The sequence below is a fragment of the Coturnix japonica genome, chromosome 7 (genome assembly GCF_054131305.1).
Source record: "Coturnix japonica strain WE chromosome 7, WE-NBRP24, whole genome shotgun sequence".
NCBI lineage: Eukaryota > Metazoa > Chordata > Aves > Galliformes > Phasianidae > Coturnix > Coturnix japonica.
In genome coordinates, this window is record NC_140669.1 from 23,824,355 (window position 1) to 23,837,766 (window position 13,412).

The 13,412-nt window shown below is 37.5% G+C and overlaps 1 protein-coding gene across 4 annotated transcripts; it reads right to left on the reverse strand.

Moving 5' to 3' along the window:
- Positions 1-1,017: 1,017 nt before the first annotated feature.
- Positions 1,018-11,256, reverse strand: LOC146760121 (aldehyde oxidase 2-like). Of its 4 annotated transcripts, none has more exons than XM_085552760.1 (8): positions 10,595-11,256; positions 9,084-9,235; positions 7,956-8,065; positions 5,406-5,575; positions 4,870-4,984; positions 4,174-4,293; positions 1,572-1,638; positions 1,018-1,151 (listed from the first exon to the last, which is right to left on the reverse strand). In XM_085552760.1, the coding sequence occupies exons 4-7, from the start codon at positions 5,525-5,527 to the stop codon at positions 1,576-1,578; spliced, it is 420 nt and encodes a 139-aa protein (XP_085408886.1). In that variant the 5' UTR covers positions 5,528-5,575; positions 7,956-8,065; positions 9,084-9,235; positions 10,595-11,256; the 3' UTR covers positions 1,018-1,151; positions 1,572-1,575. The 4 variants fall into 4 exon arrangements, 3 of the variants coding, with proteins under 3 accessions (XP_085408886.1, XP_085408885.1, XP_085408887.1); XR_014948086.1 differs by having other exon boundaries at positions 1,024-1,151; positions 1,474-1,638; XM_085552759.1 differs by lacking the exon at positions 1,018-1,151 and having other exon boundaries at positions 1,383-1,638.
- Positions 11,257-13,412: the final 2,156 nt, after the last annotated feature.

The window sequence follows — 13,412 nt, forward strand, 5'->3', positions numbered from 1 at the left end:
TCACAGACTACGAAAATATCATTTTAAGGAAAAAAACACACACATATTAAGGAACTGACTGCAGGAATTACTAAAACACTCAGACTATGAAACTGCAAAGCATTATTGCCAGCTGAGCTTTACTCATTAGCTGTGGTGCCTCAAAGTTTATCCAGAGGAAGGAAAAAAAAAATTAAAATGAAAACTTTACCAAAATAAGCTTTCAAGTTCCTCATTACCTGGAATATTTATTTGTAAAGGCTTATAACCTTCTTGTGCCGCTACAAATGGAGATAAAATGATCTATTTGATGCTCTGTGCAGATCGCTCTCTCTTCTATGTTATTGATTTAAACCTGCAGACTCACCAATAAAATAAATGAAATAAGCTTAGATGTGTTTATGTAACTGAGAGCAGGATATTAAATAAAACCTGTTGAGTTTTTGCAAGCGTTTTGGTAAACAGTGACATTGTTAAATGTGTTCCTACTGTTACTTTCATTATTTGAACTACCAAAGGTGAAAGCTGAATATTCATCTGCATGGATATCTGTACTGTCTCTATTAAACCCAGACTCTTTGTTTTCTCTGAAGCACCTTTGAATCTGCTTTTCAGTCTCCTCTCCTCCTGAAGATGTACTGTGTCAGCATTCATAAAGCTGTCACTACATGACTTTAAAATCTCCTTTCTAGCATGTTTGTCACAGTGTTCATGTTTGGCACAGCTGAGTTAAACAGTGAGCCTGTTTTTAATGACCTGGTTTTAATGCCAAACTGCTCTATTGCCTTCATTCCCTCTTAGCCCTGCTCCTCCTTATCTTTTCCAGCTCAGTCACCTGCTGCATGTCTACTACTCAGTATCTACTTATCAATGCAAGGAATGACCCCATTTCAAAACCAAATATTTCAGAATTAGTAAGAGTTCAGCTCTTTTGTCTGAAATAGTACATCTCCTGTACCTCGTGCCCCCTGCTCACCTACAGATGAATGCATCGGCTGTGACCTACTTCACCTTTTCACTGAAAAGAGGAAGCAAAACTGTATAAGGCAAGGGAGAGATGGAGTAAGCGTTGACAGTGTGGCAAACTGCTGTGGTTTTATTCCAGCGCTGAGAGGTCAAAGTCAGTAGTGGTTCAGAGAGATTGAATTGGCATGGAGTAGACCTGAGATGGGCTGCCAGGAAGTAAAAAACTACACTGTACTATTACTGTGGTTACCATGGTAAATATAATTGTTTAGATAATATTTAGCAGTATGTAGTCTTAGAATCTTGGTTCTACTACAACATTGATGCATGTCCATCACTAACTTGTACAGTATCTAACTACAGTTTATTACAGATACTTTCAAAATTGCATGCAGATTCTTTAAAGTTCGTGAAGTAACTCCAGAATTATTCCAGTATAGCATGGAGAACGACTCAGTTTATTAAGAAATATATTCTTTAGAATGAGAGGTGTCTTAGTTGGCAGTCCATCAGGGCTGGTACTTATACCTTGTTCTACAACTATGTTTGTGTGTATGTGTATTAAAGTTATCCTCGTGTCTTGCAGAAATGCTTTCTGTCAGTCAGTAAGTTGCTGAAAGTATCACCTGGTTATTCCATACTTAGGATATCGATGGCCCATGGCTTGTAGGTTCCAGGTTTATCTTTTGGAATCTGAAAGAAGGAAAACATAATTGTGCTAAGTGGAAAGAAAACTTTATATTATTCACAAATGTGTGTTCCTTTTCAAGAATTTCCATGTCATTGAACGAACAAATCCACACTTTTTCACGTAATAAAAATTTGTGAAATCAACCAACACACTGAGATACAAGCCTCAGAGAGGAACTAGCATAGACTGGGAACTCTGAACAAGTGGTAAAGCATACCTACTCTGTGTCTAGACATAGTCATATTTCCTCATAGAGATGCAAATTAAGTGGCACTAAAAGACAAACTCAGACCATAATCTCAAAAGTATTTCAAAGGGCTCAGATTAGTTACATTGGAGTTATCACTTCTGAGGAAAAGGGACAGATACCTCAGAGTTTTGGAGCATTGGCTTCATGCTACAGCTGAGAAAAGTGCCACTGATGAAATAAAATGCATAACTCTGCTAATTGTGGCATGCTGAAGAATAGAGAGGTGGCTCTGGCACTGATCAGACTGTGCACTATGTCTGTCCAGGTTAAAGAGTAAGTAGCTAGCTCACAAAAGGAATGAAAATACTGTTACCATCTTAGTAAAGATGTAATCACAGGCCATATGAATCTGCTCAACTGTTAAGTTGAGCTTAACTTAAAGTTAAACTGTTAACTGGGCTGTTAAGCGTGAAGTCCAGGGGTTATCCTCTTCCTTTCTGTGCAGCAGCCACTGCATCACGTATTGCAAAAAACACAGAACTGCCCAGGAAGAATCCAGCCTTGCCCATGCCCTGGTGGAGAAGAGAGGCAGCTGGAGAGACTGGCTTAAAAACTAACAGCAGAGTTGAAACGTCATATATTCGCTGTAGTTATCCAAACTACACTGACTCTAACTAGCTTAGTATTTGGTCAAAGTCCAGCATATACACATTCAGAAGCCTTACTCAGACCTCTGGAAGCTTTCACTTTAAGAAAACACTGAGGTCCAGGATTTGGCTATCGAGGACCATTTAAAAACCAAAAAAGCTTTATGTTGTGACTTCAGTTGTAACATTGTAATGCCATGAAATAACTTATGACTGCACACATAAACTACTTGTTCTATATCCAAGTGGTCATACTGAGGAATAAATTAGCCCCCTTTAGCCCCTCCTGCACAGATAAAATCCCTGCTGTCTAAGCCTGATATTGAGTTCTTTGCCTCTGTTTTCATGTGGAAGAGTTTGTTTACCTGTTTATACCAGGTAAGAATATAAGCATCCTGCCTGTTACAATAGAATTCTAATAAATTCTCTTCTAAATCACTCTATGAGAGAAAAACTTACCTTTTAATTTCTTTTTTCTTTTCTCTCCATCAGTATACCCTTATCCTGCTTCACTTTTCCAACCCAATTTCTGCCCAGCGCACTTTTTGCACAGTTTTCCTTTCAGAGAGAGAAATCTGCCAGTATATCACTACATAAAAGCTAATTCTTTCAGATTTGTGCTGTGATTTTTACTTTATGCCATCCTTAGGTCTGATTAGTTATTCCTAAAACACATGTTTATGCAGCACCAGTAGGAATCAGAACTGATTCCACAAGAGGATGACATGAAGTGATGGGCAACAGCTGGGAAAAGTCTACAGGAGAGCAGAAAAAAAATAAACCACTTAGGTAATAAACTTGTATGGAGAGACTGACAGAACTGAGGTGGCTCAGCCACAAAAAAGTGCATGAAGACATCTTGAAATCCTGTTGCAAAGAGGTAGAGAATAGTCAGTGCTATATGCTCACAGAAGTAAGAACAGTATAGTAGTGCTTAGGTTACAGGAAAACCAGTAAGACATAAGAATAATCTTTCCACTCAAAGGAATGGTAAAGCACAGGGAAAAAGTGCTAACGGAGGTTAGTTAATCTTCATTTCGTCTTGATTATCATTGGAGGGGGAAAAATCAACAACAGTGTTGTTAAATATTCTTGAGAGTATAGCAAAAATCTGAATCCAGCCACCAGCTGGTGATAGATTCTGAACAGCACAACTCCCCCCCCCCCTTCACTCAGATTATTTTTATATGGTACAGTCTTCAGTTATCAATATTATCCTTTATTCAGATGGACAGATGGTAGCATCTAAGTATTAGAAAGAGCAGGACAACTGTTCCCCTTTTTCCACTAGAGAGCTTCTGTTTTTATTTTCCATAGTTCATATCATTCTGTCCTTACCCTAGATTAGAAATACCTAATAACTCTTAATGCTACTCAGAGCCATTGAAAATATTTCAAAGTCAGATTCCTTGCTACTGAAGAAGTGCCAGACCTGAAGAATTTCAGAACATGGACGTAGGATGTGTGATTCCAGAACTGCTGCAAAGCAAGCTCTCTCTTTACTTCTATACTGGCCTACTCCTGTCAGGAATTTGGCTCCAGGTAACAAGCAAGGAAATTCTCCCTTAACACCTTCTGAATATTTTAAAAACTATTTTGAAAAAGTCCATAGCCTGACAAAGACCTGCACAAGGGAGGTGAACAGTGAACAAGGTGACTTAAGCATTCTGTCAGACAAGGAAGAGGAGATGCACTGTTACCTTAATGGTGAGGACTGGCTGCAGATCTTCATACACTATCTTCACCTTTTTAGCTTCACGCTTTGCCTGTGTCTCTGTCTCTGCAACCACAGCACAGATTATCTGTCCAACACAAATGACCTGCAACACACCAACATACACTGCCTGATGAAAAAACACAGGAACAGTTACACCTCCATATGCAGAGTATTCTGTGGAAGGAGGTTACACATCAGTGCCACTATTTGTGTTCTGCTCCTCTAATAGTGCTATTCCACTGCAGACTTAACTTCTTTAGATGAGAAATACTATTGGCACCTTTCATCTGTAACAACACCTCTGCTGCTGCTATCAGTGATCAAGGGTATTTTCCCTACAGCCATCCTGAAGTGGACAGATATTGCATCAAATAAAACCCCACATGGTGCAGACTGCTGTCCTTCTCAAAGAGGAAGGAAACTCAGATAAAAGGAAAGAGAGGGATAAGAGCAACACACAAGGAATTATACCTGTCCCACTGCAAATGCCAGCCTGCAGCACTATTTGTGATAGAGACAGTCTGGGGCCTTGGACATTCAGTATAGTCACTTTGGCTGTGCTTCATGTTCCATGTTCTGTGTTCCATGTATTTCAGTGTATGATAAACTCCCCTTATTTTTTTAATTTTTAAAAGACTGAAGCAAAACGTCCAGGCACTCCTCCAAGAGCAAGAAATACCTTGTCTTTTGCAAATGCTTCCTCTTCATCATCACCATTTTTCCCTGGAACATCTTTTGCTGTTACCACATTAATCATTCCTGGCACCTGACGGGCTTCTGAAATGTCAGTTGATCTGGAAAGTAGAGCATGCACATAAATGAGTACAGTACATAGTACAAATATTTTTAGTGTGATTAATTCCATGAATTTCAGGACAGAAGCCTATTCCACAGGTCTCATATTCTTACATACGAGAATATCTTTAGACAGAGAAGAATCTGGAAGTGCTGATTAACATACTGAGAAAAAATAAAACAAAAGCATGAGCAGCTGAGTATGCACTTCAAAAACACCTCTTTAAATTCTAGTCCTGGTACATTCAAAATCTAAGAACTAAAATTAACATGAACTCTTCTGTCCTGACACTGCTTTAATTACATAGTAAAGACATTCTTATTTATGCCTAATTGCATACCTCATTATATAGACAAATCAGATAATGGGAAGGGAGAATGTGCTTAACATGCTCATATGTATATACTTTCCTTACTTACTTAATCTTTGCATGGGCTTTACTGCTAGTGACCACAGCCAACGAAAGTTCTCCATCCACTGAATGAATGTCATCGATGTAAACCGCTTTACCAGTGGCGTGCTTCATACCAGACTGGTGCATGACGGGCCATCCCACAGGGTCTTGTGGAGACTGTCCTGGGTCAACATCCTGCAAAAAGGAATGCTTCTTCAAGTCAGAATAGTAATTATAAAAAGCCTTACTCACACATTTTATCTGAGATAATTTTCTGATGATAAAATCCATGTAAACATGTTTAAGACTTCATGAAGATATTATTGGGAAGTATTATAAAGGGCTAATTTGTGCTCTATTACTACCATGGACTGAGGTTGCAGAAACATACTTCATTAGAAACCATTCACACCTCCAGTAAATATCAGACTTCTGCAGAAAGGCTGCAGCAATTAAACAAGCAAAAAGCCAAATCTTAAAGGGGACATAATGACTTCTTCATACTGAGGAACTATGGCAGAAAAGATCCAAAATTTTCCAGACCTTAGCCAGCCTGCTTGCTGATAGCATCCTTTGCAAGCCACGCTTGCAGACTTCATACAATGTTTCATGTTGTTTACTTTGGAGAACAAAAACAAAAGAACATGTCTGAAATTAAGGCCTTTTGTGGCAAACTGTTGTGACAGCTCAACTGTTCTCAGTTTTGCAACAAAATGAAGATATGAGTGAAAATTCTTAATACTTTTTTTTTTCAATTAAATTCAAAATTTCTGCTAAACAAAGTTTTTAATCCTCTGTCTGCCTCTTCCCCTGATATTGTAGCTTTGCAAACAAACTTCTTAGCCTTGAACAATCAGAGAGATACTGCAGCAGATGATTCTGTTTATCTGCTTCAGATAATTGTTAATTTTTTCTTGAAGTACAAAGGTAATTGCAGGCAGAGTACATTATTTAACATTGTCTGCAAGCAAGAAATCATACCAAGGGTTTTTCAGTAGCTTAATGACATCAGAGTAGAGGAAAAGCAGTCCTGGTATAAGCCACTTCATGCATGGATGGTGTGTTCTCTAAATCAAATTTCACCTTGCAGTGTTGTGTTTTTTTTTTCAGAACATGGAGATCCCACTGTGCTAAAGAACCTGATCTTGTGAAGATTTTACACTCAGAGAACCTGTTTGATTCTAGCTACCACAATGGAATGTACAGAGGGAAGCACTCAAAGCAATGTCACTTTCTGTTGTCAGAAATCTCCTTTAGTTCTGGAGACAGATAAACATATTTTTAAAAAACACGTAACAGCAGCTTCTTTCATGATCAGGCACAGAACTGGTCTCCTTGTAAAGAAAACAAAGTGCCCTTTTTCTCTAGAAAAAAACCTTCAAATTCAAAGCCACCGAGCCTGCTAGAGGTTAGCAGGTTAGTTTCTCTCATTGTGTGTAATTGTAGAACTCAGGATTGTATGATCAACACTGACTTTTATCAGAGATAGAAAAACTTCTTGTCAGGATTTAAATTTACTCACTTAAGCAACATTCACATCAAAATCAAAACTAGGAACTGCCAGGAGCAAGAGTAAGAACTGTTAGATATTCCTTCAACCTTTGTTCCCTCACTTTCTGATGACAGTCATTGTAACAAAGTTGTCATTTAGAACAAATACATTTTTGTTATCTCAGGAATATCAACGAGAGAGATATTTCAACATTAATAGAAATGTCAGAAGCAGTCAGCCCCTGGAAATGGGGTTAATTTTGTGTGCTGAAGCTGCTGGACATCACACATTGTTCATGTGACTGCTGACAAATAGTTTTCCTTCTCTTTGAAGTGGCCTTTTGAGTACACCAGTAGTGCTGCTGTCTGGAATACACTCCACGGCTGCTTTATTTCTATGTGATGATGCAGACAGGATTTCTCTCTTCTTTTGCTCTGTGGAGGGAACTAAGCCTATCTTCTTCCATTTTCTCTTCCAGCCTGTTTGTGTCTCAAGTTACCACTGAGACTCAAAGTTTCTGTGCAGTACACACACTGTTGCTGCTACCAGCACAGATTATCCTATTGCAGTTTTCTGCTTGTGGATTTTTTTTTTTTTTTCCTTGGGAAACCTGCCACAGCTGGCAGCCGCTAAAAGGCTGGAGCTCTCATGAGGCCACATATGTTTACTATGTGATGTTGCAGTGGGCAGCTAATTTGGGGACAGACTCCCGATGTCAGGGTTGGCAGCTATTCCTATGGTTACTTTGTTGATAACCTCAGTCACAGAACATGCTTGCAGCTGTGTCTCCTGCTTGTCTCATACTTCTCTTCACATCCACTAGAGGGATATCTAAGAATACAGTAACAATGACATCGTTTCCTCCACCACCACCTAAAGCCATATGCTGACACCATTGCTCACAGCAGTTTGGGTTCCATTATTAACATTTTGCTTCAACCAATGGCTGCACTGAATGCTTCTATCATCCATTATTTGGACTGAAACGTACAATGATTTTGGTCTTTCCTCTGTCTGTATTTATCCATAAGACAAAAGAGATATCACAAAACAGCAATTCAGAGAGAACATCGATGATCTTACCTTTGTAGAATATGGGGTAAGAACAGAAATAATGACCTCCTTGGGCTTTATGTCTGCATGTTTATGGCCAGCAAGAAACTGATCTTTTAAAGAAATCTGTCACTTGCCACCTGTCACAGAAAAATGTATTGAATCTGGAGTAAGAAGAAAACATCCAAATTTTACTTAATCTGAACAAAAGCATACAGATGTCCAGATCAACTATATAGGTTCAATTATTTTCACTTGTAGTGAAAATAACAATGCAAACATGCAGCTGTGAAAACTAAATGAAGATGCTCAAAGAAGTGCTGACATTTTCAGTGTTGCATTGGTCTGTCCATCTGGCAAATATATCTGGCATGAAGTTCAAAGTTTACCATCTGATGCCAAGTTGAGAACACATTTGCCAGCAGGTAAGACTGGGTTCAAATCCCAGGCTGATCCCCTGCTTACAATATGTCCTCCCTAAAGACTTCAACAAACAATTAGGTTATTTTTAGGCTTGTTCTTTCCATGTGTAACAGGGATCTGCATCATAACCCCATTTAATTCACTTAACAGACCTGTTGGAATATCTTCTATTTGTTTTGTTTCATCTTAACTGAAGTTCTATATTAGTAATTTTCAAGGTGATTTAATTTATTGTTCCCTTTGAAAGTTCTGTCTATCATCTCTGCTGAGAAAGACCAGGTTTACTTTTTTGCCCAATAAAATAAGTGATGGCCAATTTTCTTAATTAGAGGCATAAATACAAGGTACTAAGCTAAGGGAATTCCCTTCTTAGGGGAAAATACCAGAGATGCCTCCCATATAAATATGGGTGCATACTCAAACTAAAGTATGATTGGCTGCCAGATGTATAGTACCTTCCCAAAGAATTTCACTTCTCTTCTTTGCTCAGTCTCTTTCTGTTTTCCGCTCAGACAGGGAAAACAAGAGTATCTGTTTACAGCTCTCAAGAAATTTGACCCTGCTGACAACTTACTTCCCAATTATTTCATATTACTTCATACAACTTCTGTGATGGTATTAAATACTTAGCTTTATGAAGCTTAACATCTAGTTTTTCTCTATATATTTGTAAGTGACAATCATACAGACACATCTGTATTGCTGACTTATTTTCCATCACATCTGAATACATACCGCCATACTCCTGACCTGTTCTCCAGATAGAGTTCTCAGCTGCTGCAAGAGAGCTTGGTAGATTTTTGTTTTCTCCTCTGGGAGTTTTGGGACAGTCTCCATGAGAATATCTCTGAGCTGGGCGAGGCAATAGGCAGCTCCTACTACTATCCCTGAAACCAAATGAGTTTAGATAGTGAAATCATCGTTTCACACTAAATGCAATAACCATAATCATATAGCTGATAAGGCCTCTAAAGACTTACTATCATAGGCAGCTTTGGTCAGCAAAATGACAGAGAAATAAGAGTACGATAAATTTCATTTCATAGGCAACAAGAGTTGTTAACAAGATATAATTTGCCAATACCTGGTAAAGCCACAAAATACTGAAAATCAGCACCCTGTAATTAAAACACGTTGAAGAAATACAGCAATAGGTTCTCTGATCAGCCTTGTCTGTAATACTTTCTTAAGTCTTATAAATTATTATCATTATCTTCCATTTCTAAAAAAGTCACAACAGATTTCAGTATGTTTTCACTGCTGCTTCATGAACATGAAAGATGTACAGTACCCAAAATGGAGCAAAATACCCATACACAAGACTAAGTTCTGTAAGAAAGGAATATCTACATTATGTGCCTCAGTATAAAAGTTCCACCTTCAATTTACAGTCTACTCTTCTGTTGTTGTGGTGCCATGCAGTCCATGGAATCTACTGACTCATTTAATCTTAGCTCCTCCATTCATCAGAATGATATGTAGTCCTAACACTCTTCCCACTGGGCGAGTACACTTGGATCCACTTTACTTATTAGTTCCAGGTCATGTTTACAAATGAATTTCATCATATTTCTAGATGTTCCTGCACTCAGTACAATTACTGTCCTCCTATGCATTCCCACTAGTAATCATTATGTAATGATAACAGTAGTTATAATAGTAACCATACTGTGCTTGACTGTTAAAAAGATGCTAATTATTCCACCAAATGCCTGAACAATGCAAGTTAATACAAAAGCTACTGCTTGTAAAGTATTTCCCACCACTGCCCTTCTCCACCTAATCCTTACATTAATGTTGTTTTGCTTCCACCATGGAAGGACTTCAAATGCTAAACAGAGAAGCTTAATTTTGCAAACTGAGTGGCATCTTTTTATTTAGAATAACTGTCACTGAAGTCAATAGAGCCTTGACACCAGTTCAGGAACCTGAAAATTCCCAACTGACAAAAAAAAAAGATAAGAAGAGAGTAAGAAAATATGCTTATGCAGAACTCTTTAAGGGACCGGGGCCTGTTTACTATAGAAGTTCTGCTTTCATTTCTTCAGCTATGATTTTAATGGCTAATGAACTGAAAGGTTTTCTGTTGTTTAAGAAGCTCTAAAGAAGCATTTGGGTGGGACCTAGAAGAATTACACTCTGACTTTATAATGTTAAACACACATAACCAAACAAATAATGTGCATAAAGCATTGGATTGCACTGCCAAGAACAAACACAATATGAGATGTCTTATTTCTACTTACTGTTCTGTTCCCACAGAGAGATCAAATAAATCAGATTAATCCTCAATTATAGTAGTTCACAGGCTTCAAAGGCAGAGCTCAAACAAAAGGATACGTTACTTTCTTAGTTAATACAGGAGAATTTCTTCAGGATCTGCCTGCCTCTCAATTACCTGCATGATGGAGGGGAAAAAAAAAAAAAAGAGTGATTATGTGTTAGGGAATGGATATTACCTTCTCATGAGGATTAAGTGTGATACTGAAATGCTCTGATTGTGGATTGAGGAGGTCTGCTTGTTCAGCAACAGGATCCTGACACTTGAGCACAATCTGCAGATGTCTCAATGAATGTGTCAGGTAGCATTGGTGAAATAAGTCCTTTTAAAGTATGAGAAATCACGGTTTATTCAGAAAAGTGAGAGGGAAAAGAGGCTAAGTAAATACTGGATGGAAAAGAATAGACTCCACCTTTTTACTGGATCCTTTGCTGACTCATATCAGCATGAATCAGATATCCCTTAGTTTTAAAGCCATGGATTTGTGTGTTTTTACCTCCTTGAAGTCAGTCCTAACCCTCGTCTCCAGAAAGTATGAAAATATAATTTAGGATCTACCAATGCAGAATGAAGAGAGATCTCACTTCAGGCTTCTCAACGGTTTTGCTATATCAGCAGCCTGCCCCAGCTTACCAGCATCAGCTAGTTCAGGAACACTGTTCAGTGGAATTCAGAGATTACCAAAAGTGCTACAGTAATCTCTCACCTTCACCAAAGAAGGGAACAACCAGAATAGGAAATATCTTGAGCATGAAAGATATTTTCACCTAAGATGAAGGGATGGTAATAACATAGGCTATTTAGGATCATGTCTTTTTCAAGATCCTATCCTACAAAACTATCAACCAAACAAGTGGAAAAAACACATGGTAACTTTTCCTTTTCCTTTTCCTTTTCCTTTTCCTTTCCCTTTTCCTTTCCTTTTCAAAGGAGTCAAGTTCTTTTACTTCAGCTTTTAATATATAGAGAGTGATGTGTTTATTAATAGGAACTCACTGTTCTTGAACTGCAAGATCAGAAAAGATGACAAAATATTAGAAAATGAAATGTGAATTTTTCACATTAAAAAGAGAAAAAGAATCAGCTTTTAATTTTCTTTTGGTAAATGTCTGAAATTATATTAGCAAACAGTGAATCCTTATACTAGTGTTGTTCATTCCAGCCATGTCAGCTTTAGGAGTATGTTAAGTTACTGTAAAGTTTTAGTACATATTAACTAGTCAGAATTCTAAAAATTCCCTGTGATGTAGCATAAAGTCACTAATACAACAAATAGACTACCTAATTGTTATGGGTGCACAGAAAATACTTAACTAACGTAAGCCAAAGATAACAGTTAAGAGATGAGATCTTGAAACTTATCTCAGGGAACTTAATGCTTAAGTGTGATTCCTTACATTGGCAATTTAAGAATTCTTAGTTTTGATTTGAAACCTTAAAGAAGTCCAATAACCCAGTTCAGTAAAGACAGAATAAAGTCAGTTAGAGTCCACAAGCTCATTAAGGAGAAAACAGGATGCAGTAAGGAAGATCAAATGCAAGAGAAGTTTACATATGAATGAAATATCTCTCCAGAACAGCAGCTTACCAGTATAAAATAAACAGTAAATATTGAAACAATTTTCCAAAGGAAAAATAAACAGCATTTACAAACTTACCTTCTTGCCATTCACAAAAAAGACAATGTCATCTGACTGTTGGTCACGGCAAGCCATGCTGCTGCGTTATTCAACTTTATTATTTAAATAATAAAAATAATATATTAAATATATTTAATATTATAAATAAATATATATTATTTATTATACAGATTGTATATATAGATAATACTGGACATTGTCCATCCAATATCTGCCTTTTAGAACACCAGACTCCAAATCAGAATTTAGTACATATATTTTGGGTGTTTAAGATTCTCCAGATGTAGTTTGGGAGTGATGAATGTAAATATTTGAAGAAAAAATTCTTTACCCCAAAAACAATAAAAAAGTTTCTATCTGCCATTTCCAGTTTGGGTATTTCTGCACAATATAAACATGTCAATAGCCGTCAATGCACCATGCCTTTGGAGACCTAACATTTGCTTGTGTAACTCCTTAAGCCTGCAGATCTCTAATACTAAAAACATAACAACAAAAACACAAAAAGACTCACCTCCTTAACACTTCTCTATTCCATGAAAATTCATTTCACAGTTTCCCTTATAAATATAGTGGGTATATATGGGGATGTGTAATAGATGACATTTCCAGCTTCCAAGCAGTTTCTCAAAATCTTAAAGTCAAGAGATTAACATCTTTACATTGAGAAAAAAATACTATACAAAAACATGTTTTGTATATAGTTAGATTTCACTGAGACAAACAGAAAATAGCATCGCTCCTAAAGAGGCAGGGAGGAATCTTTGCTAATAGTAGCTGAAAAATACTGATAAGCAGATATGATCTGTAGTGCAGGTAGCAAAGCACAGGTCTAGAACACAATGAATCCCAGGAGTATAAACAGCTCAGCATGGCAGGTGGGGTGACAACATTACCTGTAAGAGCTAGGCCACAATTTGTACAATAATTGACATGCCTGGAATTTACCAGCATGCATTATGACACATAGGTACATAATAGAAGAGCTACAGACTTTCCCCAGCTCATTAATTCCACGTGCTCCCTGTTTCAGCACATCCTAGGATCTACCCTTCGTTTGGAGCTATTACTGACACATGGGGTTGTAAACTGTCACTAACAAGCCCATATCTAATCAGAAACACTAATAACATCAGCAGCACA

What these genes read in the sequence shown, in the direction of transcription:
- LOC146760121 (XM_085552760.1), bottom strand. Translation starts at nt 5,527, where the DNA reads ATGCACCAGTCTGGTATGAAGCACGCCACTGGTAAAGCGGTTTACATC. An exon ending in AAAGCCCATGCAAAGATTAA is followed by an intron (nt 4,985 to 5,405) that starts GTAAGTAAGGAA and finishes TCTACTTTCCAG; the next exon opens with ATCAACTGACATTTCAGAAG. An exon ending in AGCCAGTCCTCACCATTAAG is followed by an intron (nt 1,639 to 4,173) that starts GTAACAGTGCAT and finishes TCCTTCTTTCAG; the next exon opens with ATTCCAAAAGATAAACCTGG.